The sequence below is a fragment of the Accipiter gentilis genome, chromosome 9, assembly GCF_929443795.1.
Source record: "Accipiter gentilis chromosome 9, bAccGen1.1, whole genome shotgun sequence".
Lineage (NCBI taxonomy): Eukaryota > Metazoa > Chordata > Aves > Accipitriformes > Accipitridae > Astur > Astur gentilis.
Genome location: NC_064888.1, coordinates 5,341,167 through 5,355,014, shown reverse-complemented (window position 1 = coordinate 5,355,014; position 13,848 = coordinate 5,341,167). Strand labels below are relative to the sequence as shown.

Genomic DNA, 13,848 nt, shown 5'->3' with positions numbered 1-13,848 from the left:
CCTTTAGTTAAAGTTTATCCATATTCTGAAACATTCATAACTGAATTGAAGTTTAAACAATATTTGATCCAGTCTGAAAAAGTAAGCACTTGCATGACCCTCTAGCACAGCGGGAGCACTGTACTATAATTAATCCAATTTAACATACTGTGGATATGCACATTAAAACTATGCATTTTTGCTTTATTTTCAGCCAGATCTACTCTCAGGAAGGAATATTCCTCAAAATCAGGTTGGTAAGAACTGGATTTTTTTTTTTTTCCTGCTTACACAGCATGGACTGTAGGCTGCTCAGTCTGTTACTAACTCCATCTACCCAGTAGCTCCCCGATAGCATCAAATTGCAATAATGGCCTTTTACTGTCTCCTTTTATGAGGTTTTCTTAGATGTATTAAAGCAGGTTGTGGTTCATTCTGTGGCACACAATATACAAGGTGCACAGGGAACAGATGCTCACAAGACCCTTCTAGGTTAACCTTCTACTGCACAGTGCGTCCCTTGCAAACTTGATTTTGCTACAGAGTGCAAGAATGACAAAAATCTGCCATACTTTTTAAGTCTTACTGCCTTGATATGGCAGGCTTTCAGTCATTTAATAGTGATCTGAAGTACAAAAAATGTGTTTATAGGACAGTAGTAGGAACTCAGCAGATTCTTAGACCTAGATTTCATCCTTCATCTATCTTAGACAACTCCTAATGTGAAAAAGATCTGGATACAAGCTGCCAGCATTTCACAATTTGGTCAAAAAGCCACTTTCTTCTCATTAGCTGAGGAGTACTGCATGTCCCTTCTTTTATTACAGTACTTCTGTCCAGATTCGTGGTTTAAAGTATAGAGCATGAGGCAATTTCACACACTGGTTTGGGAACTAATATTTGCTTATTTCCCCAGCAAAACAGAATCCCTCCCAGGCGGTTTCTCTGCAGGAGGAATGATGCCAAGGGCAGAAATGGACTGTCTCAGAAAGTGCTCGCTATGTTTGCCAACAGGTAATTTGTGTACTCCAGTACCACTACCTCTTCTGGAAACGCAGCAGATCTGGATGTACCAGAAAGAGACATGGCCAAAGATAACCTTGCAGGACATTGAGCTACAGCTCTGAATGCGGTAGTAATGAAAGGTTTGGGCAAGGTATTGCATCCCCAAAATAAGACGTTAATAGAACCATGCATCCTGTTTCTCCAAGCTTTGTCCATACAAGACTGAAAATCAGAACTTTAGCCATAGACTTGATCACAGGATAAGGATATTTTAGTACACAATAGCAGCACGATGGCCATCATCCACTCCTTTTTCAGTCAAGGATAATCATCTGAATCAAGACTATAAAACCAGTTAACTGAGTTTACAAAATAGGGTAATTCATCCTGAAGCAAGACATACTTTGCCTCCCCAATCCCCTTCCTTTTCCGTCACTAGCAGAGAACAGTTTACAGAACACAGGCTGCCTTATCATGATTTGTGCTATATAGGCTGAAAGGGGGCTGAGACTTATGAGTCAGTTCTTGCAACTTTATGCAAAAAGCTTCCAGGCCAAAACACATCTTTCAGGCTGCTGGCTTGATTTTATGCCATGAAGGGGGAGGGAAGTCACTGGAAGTCTTCTGCACTGCCTGAAGCTGCTTGAATGCTAATTAAAATTAGACAACGCAAAAAAGAAGAAAGCTATCAAGCAGTAATGAAAAGCCAGAGCATAGGAATAGTGGCAGGTTATTGATAATGAAATAAATAAAACAGTAATGAGAAGATTATTGATAATGGTCCAAATGGGCATACTTCCTGCACGTCTTCTCTGTAACCACAGGAGCGCGAGGAACTATGGCTTCAGGAATATTAACGTAATTGGGTCTTCACTAACATGTTATCCTTTGGTCACAAACTGAAAGACTAACTGTTACAAGAGAGACAGCAAAAGCTGCACAAACTATATTAATTCTGCCTTATGTCAGGTCATAAAATGAGTTAGTAAGTTCTTTAGGGGAAAGAAAACAGAAAGGCAGGTCATCGCCCTATTGAAAGCTGCATTACAATGCATCCAACAAAAGTTCAGAACAACAATTGTGCAGGCAACCATGAAACCATTACTTCCTAGCTTTCAAGTGCCTGACTCTCACCTAATGTAAATCTCTTTTACATGCTGGAGCTATTTGTGTCTCTTACATCCTGGCTTTGTTTTCAGGACATGTAACAAGAGCGAAAAACAATTTCTATTATCTACGGTGGTAACAGCTTCCTTGCATTCATATTATATGTCAGCAGGGCTTGAGCCCTGAACTTTCAGCCTACTGCTACAGCAGTTAACACAGGCATCATTAACTGGCAATGGGTGGAAGATCTGTTATCCAGAAGGGCCAGATGACTAGCCCAATTACCTTTTCCCAACGCTACGTGGGGTGAATCAGTTTCCTTGGTTCCCAAGCATTGGGACAGAGGTAGAAGGTTGCCAGAGCTGAGCTGGGACTGGATGAAGCCCCATCCATCTTTTCATTCCAACCCCAAAAATTACCCTTGCACTCTGGGACAAGGGTGTCTGAGAATTTGGGTAAGACTTGCGTTGCAACAGCCTTTGGAAACCTTATAGTATTGCAGGTATGTTATTTGGAGCCACCACTTAACAACATCACAGGACACAGTTATGACAATTCTGACATCCAGCCACTGGCAAACAGGAAAAAAAAAACCCAAAAAACCCCCAACCAAACGGTAAGCGCTGGAAGCTGTCCATGCTGCAAGAGCATTCTCAGGGCAGTTTTTGGCAGGCAGGATGAGGGGGAAGGTGTGGTACTCACACCCCAAGCGTCACACAGTCACCATGGGAGAGCAGAAGGGCAATTCAAATAAAAGTTTAACAGGAACATTTATTGATCCGTTAAATATAAAATCCCAGTTTATTAGCTACTGCATTAGCAACCTTTAAAACTTCAGTATGCCATGCTCAGAACAGGTACACACAGTAACAGAGGTTTACCGGCCCACCAATCGAATGCTGGAAATCAGAAGTGAAAGAGCTGCCATTTCAAAACAGTTCAGCAACCTTCTCTTGTTCTGTTGAATATAAGAAACGCTCCATCTCTCAGTGCTGAACACACAGCTTGTAGGAAACCGTAGTCACAAAGGTAACCTCAACAATTGTAAATTCTCTCTTCCTCAGTTTTAAACACTTGCAGGCCAAGCTCTATCCTTTTGCGCCTGCAAAAGCAGCTGCCCTATTTAAAGGCTGACATTCCAGCTTCCTCCCCCTCTTCAGGGCACCAATAGGACAGCGGTTGCTGCAATGCTACATTCTTGACCTGACAAATTAAGAAAAACTCTGTGCAGAAGAGGATACTCTTAATAGGAAGACACTAGCACATAGTGCTCTTGGGTACAGCCTGGCATGTTTGAGACAAGAGCTCTGTACCCAGCCAAGCAGGGAGGCTTTACCTCATACAGTGACTGCACTAACCTTTTCAAAGGATGCTTTTCTCGAAGTTCCCCACTCATCTGCCAGAAGAGCTCACTGTAGGAGGGCTGATAGGCTTCTTCCCTTCCCTCTCCCAACATTGCTGAATTAAATCAGGCTGTTTCAGCATGTATAAATGTGCCCTGGCATAAAGCAGGCTGAAGCCAAATATTAAAACACACCAAGTAGTAGCCCGCTTTTGTGGATTTTTTTAGCATGCATGTGTAGGCAGCCTACCATAAACACATACTGCCTTTTACCAATTTCTTTTCTTTAATGGAAATGGGTCACTACTACATAATATATTATACTGCATTTTCAAACAACACTATTTTTCTGTTTCCACATCTCTGTGTTCGGCTCCCTCCTGAAACTCCTTTTAAAAGCAGTCCTTTAGAGCGTCTCCGCCTACACATTCTCACCGAGTATTTCCATGAGATGGAAACAACTGATCATCAGTGTAGATAGTCCTTAAAAAAACACAACCCTTTTACTTCAATTTTTTTTTCATTCTCTTGCTGCTCATACCTATTGAAAAGAAAGTATTTTGTAGCTATTCAAGGTTAAAAAAACTCCAAATTTTCTACCCAGATAAGGGTGCCAGAAGACCTGATAAAACACTCCATGGTTATACAGCCTATGTTTCCAAGAAGTTCATGCCCTCAGGTACAGGAAGGGAGTTTGCAGGAACAAAATTAAAATGTTATTATTCTGATTTGATAATTACTCATATTTACAGAACTCAACAGAAAGTGGACTTTACCACTGGAAAGTCACACTACAATGATAAGTTAATCAATATATAGTAAGTTATTAACAATGACTACAAAAAGCTCATTGTTCTCCTACATTTTCTCATAGAATCAAAGAATGGGTTGGGCTGGAAGGGACCTTCAAGATCATCTCATTCCAAACCCCCTGCCATGGGCAAGGACACCTCCCACTAGACCAGGTTGCTCAAAGCCCCATCCAGCCTGGCCTTGAACACTTCCCAGGTATTCACGATAATCTTGTCATACTCTATTTTTCCCCTCCTTTGTAACACAGAATCAGCAAGCCATTTCCCCATCAGTAGAGAATGACACATATTGCTGTCGTAGAGATAAAAGTTTGGTTTACTTGGTAAAATAATCTCTTAAGAAAGATGATGTGTATTTAGAGGGTGGGTTGGTTGGTTGTTGGTTGTCTGGGTTTTTTTTAACTGCTAAACTGAAAATATACTATCAGGAAAATTGAAAGGTAACCTAATAGCAGTCCAAGTAGAAATTACCTGAGAGATTTTCCCGTTTTCCACTTCGAGAGAGACCTGTGAAATTCTTCAAAACTTCCAGTTGCCACCCACTTCTGAGCAGGTTTCAGACTGCGATTAATATTTTGCACTACAGTGTCTCACTCCAGTTTCCATTCCAAAATGGAAGCCCCTTTGTTTGGGCTCTACCAGTCAGCACTCAGCTTCATGCTCAATAGAAAATAACCCATCAAGGGGAAAAAAGTTCTGATGATTCGCTGACATAGACTATGGCCTTCTGTCATGTTTACACACCCAGCCGAAGGCAAATCCAGCAGTTTCAGAAGAGAAGACTGTCTTGTCCAGATAGAAGATAGTATCCACCTGGTATCAGGTTAAATATATTAGAGTTACAGACAAACTTGTCTCTTATTGCCTCATTATCTTCTATCATGACAGATTCCCTGCAACCTTCAGTTCACAAGCACTCATAGACTGCATGCTGAAAATACCACTTCCTGGTCACTGCTGGTTATTAGAAGATACTTCTGCCTCAGATCTGTGATAGCTCCTCTCCAGCTGACTTGTGCAGCTGAAACTGAGACATGCTCATCTTCTGGCTACCATAAACTATAGAGGTTCCCAATTACTTCAGCTGAGGAGGTCTGCTTTACCCACAAGTAAAAAACCTCCCCTGTTTCTGGCCCAGGTACTGGGGTACTAATCTTAATTCAGGCCAGGGTAAGGTAGCATGCAAAGGAAGCAATAACTGATCTATCACTATAGACAAAATGATTACATAGATGCACAGTGTATGAATAGATGCATGAAATACATAGATGCAGAAATGCAAAAAACCCCACATGATTAATCCACTTATACTAATGGGTAACCTTCTGGTTTGATCTTATCAACAGACTTGCTGTCTAGTCCTGACAAAGTGACAGCCTGGGATTCAGTAGTCTTGTTTTCCCTTGTTTCATTTCTGCACTGTTTCTCACCATCTCCTGTACCTGACTGCCTTGTAAACAACCCCTTGCTTCAAGAAGAGGTAAAATTCTCCTTCCCCCGTTCTCTGGATGCATATTAGCCTACTCCAAGGTGATAATATCTCTTTGATTATAGAATACAAGATGCCTTGAGCTCAGTCACCAAAACAGGACAGTCTTGCTGTTGTTCCCTCTGCTTAGCAGTTTAATCACTAGAAGTGACAGAAGACTACCAACGCAAGGAAGTTTTGCCACCTTTTAAATAAGTCAAATCAGTTCATCAGTGCCCAGAAAGCACCAGCATGGCACAAGGTAAATGGCAAGAATGGGAAGAAAGGCCTTTCCCTCTTGGCAGCAGTGAGCTATTGTATCAGCTCAAGCTGGACATGAAACTGTACCTTACACTGAACCTCGCAATCCGCAGTAATCCTCATCTTGTAACAACCATATGTAGTGCTCTAGGTGTCTATATCCTGCATCACGTGGTTCTTGCCTGAGAGCAAACATGATAGTAGTTAATCATTGAGAAGCAATAAATCCTCCAGACCTTTCTCCTGTACTTTCACCTACATAATATACATGCATTTGCTCTCCTTCCTTTCTCCCACAAAAAGGCATTCTAGTCCACGCACAACTAATTGTGTATACACCTTCCCCTTTTTTCCGTTATTTTTCAAGAATTGCCCAACCCCTTTCCCAAATGGTTTATAAACAAACAAAAAAAAAAAAATCAGTGTCAGAAATGACCCAGCAAGGCCCTGGAAGACATAATTGAAGCTACCTTCCTCCACTATGACATGGTATAGTAACGAGGGCACTAACACAGACCTCTTTCTCTAAGATTTTGCCTGAGTCTTGCTCACAGCTTGTCACGTGAGTCTAAGCAACAGGCAAAATGATAAAGCCTGTGCTGTGAACAGTTAATGTCTAAGCAATTGTCAAGCTTATCCCTCTTACCCGCTGGCTATAGACAGCGATAGCACATTACTGTCTGTACCTCAGGATTTCACAGAAGAGTAAGCAGCCTGGCACTGAAAGGAGTCTGTTCAGGCTTTCTCCTTCTACTGAAGAGCTACTACTCAGGCTGGACTGCATCTTTCTTAACCTCATCTAAATGACAGTCACTGAGAAACCTCAGAAAAATATTTACATTTAGATTTAACTGGCTCCTGCTGAGTTGCTACTAACTCAAGAGCTGCTGTTTTGTCTAGCAGTCCCATCATTAGAATTATGGAGCAATGCTAGTATGCAAACACATTGTTCACTTAGAACGTGTTGCTTAGTCTGTCCTAATATGAGACACTTCCACAAAATATGTAAGGACCTTTGTGGGGGCACGACGGACGGGACAGGACAGGACAGAAAAACAAACCAAAGAACACAACTAAAAGAGGGTGTCAAGACTCCTCTCTCCTCCTGCATGAAGATTTCTACAGTTCTTCATACTTAATAAGCGAGGGAAAGAGATGACATATCAAGCTGATATAGAAAAAACATGCAATGGACTGTCATGGACAGGTAGGTCAGCAAGGGAAAGAGGCTCTAAAACCAGTTTACCCTCACAGGACAACAAGCAACAGCTTTCCTGGTTTGTGTTATTAAAGTTACTGGTAAAGCAAACTGAAGATGAGCAATAGGAAAAATACAACAAACTAAAGTTAAAACAACTGAGGAGTTTCACTTATTATTGATTTTTTAAAGGAGCTGAGGTTTAATACAGTGAACAGTTTTAATTCAGTGAACAGAGCAATACTTCTAGCAATAATCCAGGCTAGATGGAAGTGTAAGACATGCTAAATTTAGATGCAACCAATTCCGAGACACTCAGCAACGTGAGAAAGATGTGATCAAACATACCACCCTTTAATCATAGATGGAGATAATGCAAGGCTTTCCAATAAAATCTTAGATGCTGTGAAAACCCCACTGTCCCATGAGCAAATAAGCAAGCTTAAATCCTGTGAGTGAAGTCGGCATGAGGACAGACATTCAGAGGAGTAAGTTCTAGACAGCACACAGATACCACGACAGGGCTGTCAGTGACCTACCGCTCAGGTATTTACGTCGCACTTTCCCAACTGCAACAATAAGGATGTACTTCTACAAAAGCACATCCATCAATTCACCTGCAGCAAGCCAAATCCCTCCACGCTGCAGGACCCTCACCTTGTTGTAGAACTCCTGCTCCCTGGGACCACGAGGTGGTGGCTGCAACTGCTTCAGGACAGTCCCATCTGGATGCTGCAGTATACCTAGAAGAGAAGCATTTCCTTCAGGGCTTAGTTTTAAGAGATACAGCTTTTATTTTCACACACACACACCCACGCACACACACCCACACACCCGAAATAGCAAATACAGGATCAGGGACAGCCTATTTGCAAAGTCGTACTGCTTTCAGTACATGCACAGTAGAGTCAAAATTGGCAGCTCCTACACAAAACCAGTAGCAGAGGTTTGCTTGCATTCCTCTTTTTCTAGCCATCAGATGGTTTCCTGGGTCTAATTCTGCTCAAGGCCAACACAGTAGTGGGATTTGACATTAAAAGTTCCACCCAAAAAAACCATTCATTCAACTATGGAAGATTACATGGACACTCCCTTTTTAAATAACTAATAAGTTGTTTTTCCAACAATGCCAAGAAGTTAAAAGATTTTGTACCTAAAAATAGAAACATATGTCCTGTGAATGTATTTCTATACTAGTGGCATAGAAAGAGAAAAAGCACTTCTATATTGCTAGAAGTAGCATCCCAATAGCACTACCATGCTAATCAGATGCTACTATTTCTATCACCCATAATTACAATACAAAATTTCACCTCAGCCAGGCAACCATATTCATCACGCCTGCACCAAAAAAACCCCAAAATGTCCTCCCAAAACAGCCTTCATGACTGTCCAGTCAGCAATACTGCTGAGGAGCTGCATAAGAAATGCAACTGAATATCTAAGGGTACCCAGGAGATGGATATGGGCAAGAATGGAGAAAAGTAACTGCATCCCTGTGAAATATGCTCTAAGTTTCACCAGCTGCACGGGAAAAAGAAAAACCCACTTCCAGAAAAAAAAATCTTCTAGGATTTATTCATAGCTTTTCAGACAGTTATTTGTTTCGCTTAGAAGGGAAGGAAAAAAGTCAGCTGTATCTAAAATAGGTTCCATCTTCAGCTTACCACTTGAGAAAACATGGTAAAATGAGCCAGGAGCTTTGTGTCCCAAAAAGTTTGCAGTTTTAACAACAATTGTGTTTTCACCTTTTAGAAAGCATCATCTCTCAATGGACTCTGTTGTGCAGTCTTGGAAACTAAACAAAATCTTTAGAACCTAAGATATCTACTTTAAAACAACCACCAGACTTAGAAAAGTTGTTTCATTAGTTTCATTAGCTGTGCCAATGGACAAAGAGTGGTTTTAAGAATTTGCGTACAACAGCTCTCAAGTCATTTTGCTTGCTGAAAGTTGGATTTTGGACACTTTCCAGAACTTAAAAAATATTGCCACAGAACCATGAGCAGACTACCACAACACTTTCAAGACACAATAGCTTCTTGCCACCACCCCCTACCCCGGGACCACTGGAAACCACATAGCAAAGTGCACAGAGTATTTGAATGGCACACGTTTTGAATGTGAATTGCTAACAATCACAACATTAGAAAAGGTTTTATAACACATACTCCACAAAATCTGCATGTTGGCTTTGACGGTAAGACAAATAGACAATCTACAAGGTAGAAAGACCAGGCGAGTATTCCTGGAAGTAGAACCCATACACCGTTGGATTGATACATATTATTTGAAGAGTTTAATATAACCTGATGTCATCTAAAGCTCCCTCATCCTCTGGATTTCTTGACAGACTAGAGCACCTACTCTGTAACTGTGACTGAGGTGGGCCTGGAAACTAAAGACTTATGTTTTAACATGCAGTGCAAAGATGAAAACACTATAACCTTCCCTCTGGTCTACAACAACCAGAGCTACCACCACCTGCAGATCATACCAACATACGAATGTTGGTCATGGTTTTGTTCTAGGGTTCCTGGGGTTTTTCAGCACAGATAGGGAGTAGTATTGTTTAATATAACAATAAGCTATTTAACGTTTCTGAAGAAGCAGCAGAACTATACCAAAATTAATATTCTGTAATCTCACAAACATTTCTCTATGACCCTGCATGCAAAGCTTGCTAGCATTCTAAAACTCAAATCTACTGCAAAAATAACCAATACAGACGTACGCACTTTTCTAAACAAGAAAAAAAAAATCATATTGAATCCACATGCTTCACTGAACTATAGACAAAACCTGTTCTGCACAAACACACCAAACTTTAGAAAAGATCCTCTGTCCTTTGAGGGTATCTAATAAGGACTGACCAGTACGTGTGTGCCACCTTAACCTTTGCATTGGGGAAACAGTAGCCAGAGTTAGAAGTTGTGTGATTTGCATGACTGAGCAAGTCAGAGTCACAAGAGAACAGCTCTTTTAGCTACAGAATCCCACTAATGGTTTGGGGACCTCCAGCACTTTGCAGGTACAGTCACCAAACCACAGCCAAGTGCGGGAGGCTCTATAAGGTGGTGTATCCCCTCAGCTCCTGTCTCTGTCCACCTGCCTATGGAATTAAGCCTCAACCCAAGGTGGTTACCTTACTACACACGATTTACTCTGTTCTGGGTGAAGCACTACTGAACACAGCATTCAACAGAAGGTCAATCATAATGCCCAGAAGCTGAGGGTCTATGCGTGCATGCAGGGTGACTGCTAGAGCCCTTTCTTTGCAAAGGGGTAACAGTCACAGGGAGCAAAAGGAAAATGGAAAGGTTATTCAGGAGGGTGGGAACCCTATGGCAAAGAAATTTTAAGGCATACTTTAACCAAAAAAAAAAAAAAAATAGTTTAGAAGTACTTTGGATACTTTCAAGTCCTCTGCGCGTTTGTACGTGGGGACAGAAGGGAAGTCGAGCGCAGAGGACAGCAGTGACATGCAGGAGGAAGCTGGGCAGAACAAGGAAGGCTCTGAGCTTGAATCAGTAAACAGCTCAGATACTAACACCAGCCGGGTACAGCCTTCAAGGTACGTTTGCCACATTGTATGCATAGCAATAGAGGTATCCCGACAAAAAGGCATGCTGGTTCTATAGCTTTAGTCTTTTAAAATGCTAAAGGTTCAATGGGGTAGAAAGGGGCAGAACAGAAAACAGCAGGAAGGGTGACTACTGTAGGAAATGGCACCAGAGAAAGTAGAAGACACACTGGTCTCCTCACACATGCTTAAAGTTCTCAGATTCTGGCATACAGATTGTCTGTGATATTCCTTACCAGTGCTATTACCAACTACATATATCCAAACATCTGGCCACTAGCTTCACAACAAAGACACCACGGGGAGCAGCACTGCAGAATTATACATGACCCCGTGTCTTAGCATCTCGACTGCCTGCACTCCTACACACAACATCTGTAAAGAAATAAAATGAGAAGATCCAGTTACAAAAATGAGATAGCTGTAGGTGCCAGAGCAGCTTTGGTCTTCACTCAAATGTAAAACTCAGTTTCTAAGATGAGATCATCAACCGTGGTGGTACTACCGCAGGAAAATCCTGGTCTTCCTCATTAGATGTAGTAGAGCTAGCTTTACCTAATCCATTTGAGCTGCACCCACAATATAGACAGTGTATCGCCCATGTTGTCTTGATCCAACTGCGATAAAATTGACGTGCCAAAGGTAAGGCTTTCCCTGAAGCGAGCCTTTTTTGCCTGATCCCACCCCATGTTATGATATATGAACAAGGAAGATGCGTTGTACCCTTGGTGCTGTACACCCCCCTTGACATTTTATTGCACCGGTTGCAGCAGGGGCAAGAGACAAGAATTACTTTGCTGAGGAGATTATCAGCAGCAAGACATGCCATGGACGCAGGCTGTAGATAAGACAAGCTCACAGTGCCATTAGTGCTGTAATTCCACCCACTGACGGCTGAAGGGGTTCTGCAGTTCAGCCCTTGACCTGTTCGGCAGAGGCAGCTCCTACTGACAGGGTTCAAAGGCAATATGACAGCAGGCACTCATTATAGCTACTCTCAAAGGGCACACTGAGAGCTGAATGGACGTATACCTTACATTTGGCTCAGAGGCAGGAGTTATACCAAATATGACATCCTGGAAGGGTGAGAAACGCCAGCTGGCAACATTAACTCGGCCGCTTGCTCTGGCACTGACCACTGCCTATGTTAAAAGGCACCTTCAGCAGAAGGGCCAACACCTCAACTCCTCGACCTGGAATTCAAAGAGAAATGTAAAGCTAGCATCGGCACGTTTCAAAAACGCTGTATCCTCGTGACACTTGTATTATTAGATCACTTACTAGCCACCGGTTTGGACTTAACATCAGATAAACAACCAACTAAGAAGTTAACCCAGGCTGGTAAATGGCTTACTAATATTTTGCTGAAGTTTCTGGTGGCCAGAGGTTTGGGGGGTTCCCTTTAGACAAAGCATAGTTTCGACATACGTCCTGAGGGTACCAGCACACCGTTACCTCAGTTCCCCCCTTTTTTAAAAGGTGCCTGTTAAAATGAAGCTGAACTGCAGAGGCCCTTTGGCTTAAAGGCGCCCGCTAACCATCCCACCCTGACGGGCCATCGCCATTTATAAAAAACACCCGAAGAAACGTACTCGCGATACCGCTCCGTCCGCAACCCGCGCACACCGGGTCTGCTCTGCCAGTCCCTCCGGGCCTCGAAAGGAGGAACAGACCCTGGCCAGGGACAGACCGACCCCTCAGCACTGAGGCGACCACCACACCACAGCACCCACCCCACACACCCCCCGCGTTGAGGCCGGCACCGGGAGGAAGGGGGGGGGCGAACAGGTGCTCTCAGCTCAGCCCGGGAGGCGGGCACAGCCCGGCGGCAGCTCAGCCACCGAGGCGGCAAGCCCTGCCCGCCGCTCCTGAGGCGCCCTGTCCGTCCTCCTCCCGCCGCCGGTGAGCGGGTCACTCCTGTCACCGACACCCCACCCTCCCCCCCCCCCGGGCCCCGCCAACAGCAGAGCTGCCGGCCGCCGCCAGCTGGGACGTGAGGAGAATTGAAGCCAAACCCGCCCCGCCACAACCAGGTTGGGAAGAATTAAGATAAACGGGAGGGCGGAGAAGGGAGAAACCCCCTCACGGGCTGCCCCGGGCTCGCCGCTCCCCCCGCTTCCCCCTTCCCCGCGCCCCGCCGCCGCTCACCGCCTTTATCCTTGCCGTACATGTGCCCGGCCACCTGGTGCGACAGCGGCACGCAGCCGTTCAGCCCCCGCCGCCGGCCCCCCGCCGCCGGCGCCGCCGCGGGGTCCGGGGAAGCGCCGAACGCCGGCTGGGCCGCGGCCTCCTCCGCCTCGCCGCCCGCGCAGCGCCCGCGCCCGCCCTCGGGGCGCCCCGCCGCGGGCGGCGCCAGCCGCGGGGGCTCCGTGGCCATTTCCCGGGGGTGGGAGGAGGAGGACGGGGGGGGGGGGGTTGGCGGCGGGAGGAGAGGGACGGCCGCGCTGCTGCTGCGGCGGCGGCGGGCGGGCCTCAGCGGGCGCTACGTGCCGGAGCGCGGGCGGCGAGGGCCCGCGGCTCCATCACCCCGCGCCGCGCCGCTCCGCACCGCTCCGCGCCGCCCACCCCGCCGCTGAGGCAGCGACTGGCCGCCGCGCCGCGCCGCGCCGCCCCGCCCCGCCCCGGACGCGGCTCCGCCTCCGCCGGCCGGGACGGGCCGGGCCTGGCCGGGCCGCGGTGGGGAGGAGGGTCGCCGCCGCTGCCGCCTGAGCGACGCGCGGCCCCGGGGGTAGGCCGCGCCCGGGCCCCGGCGCCTCGCTGGGGCCCGGGCGGGCAGCGCCTGGGTTCAGCGGCCGCCTGCGGAGGCAGCAGGGCCTAGCGCAGCCGCCGAGCGGACGCGAAAGCGGGCCCCGACCCGCGGAGTGGGCCGGTGACGCCCACCCTTCCGTGGGCATCCCCACGCCGCCCCGACCCGCCGCCAAGCCCCCAGGCCGGGCGTTCGCTCCCTCGGCTCTGCCGGGGGAGCGTGCCGCCGAGCGCGGCGAGGGCCGTGGGTTGGTGGGCAGAGGCCGTTCCCCCTCCGCTGGTTCTCGGTAACCAGAAGCAGCGCCTCAGATCCGCTTCAGTGTTGTTATCAATTCACCGTCATCCCGA

At 46.0% G+C, this 13,848-nt stretch overlaps 1 protein-coding gene across 1 annotated transcript in view; it reads right to left on the bottom strand.

Annotated features, from left to right (window-relative positions):
• The window catches only part of IPMK (inositol polyphosphate multikinase), a 43,745-nt gene extending 30,613 nt beyond the window's left edge, over window positions 1–13,132 (bottom strand). Inside the window, exons 1-2 of the mRNA XM_049810406.1 lie at window positions 12,904–13,132; window positions 7,830–7,915 (exon numbers count right to left, since the gene is read on the bottom strand). Of these exons, the coding sequence (XP_049666363.1) occupies window positions 7,830–7,915; window positions 12,904–13,132 (315 nt within the window). The remainder of the gene's footprint in view (window positions 1–7,829; window positions 7,916–12,903) is intronic.
• Window positions 13,133–13,848: the final 716 nt, after the last annotated feature.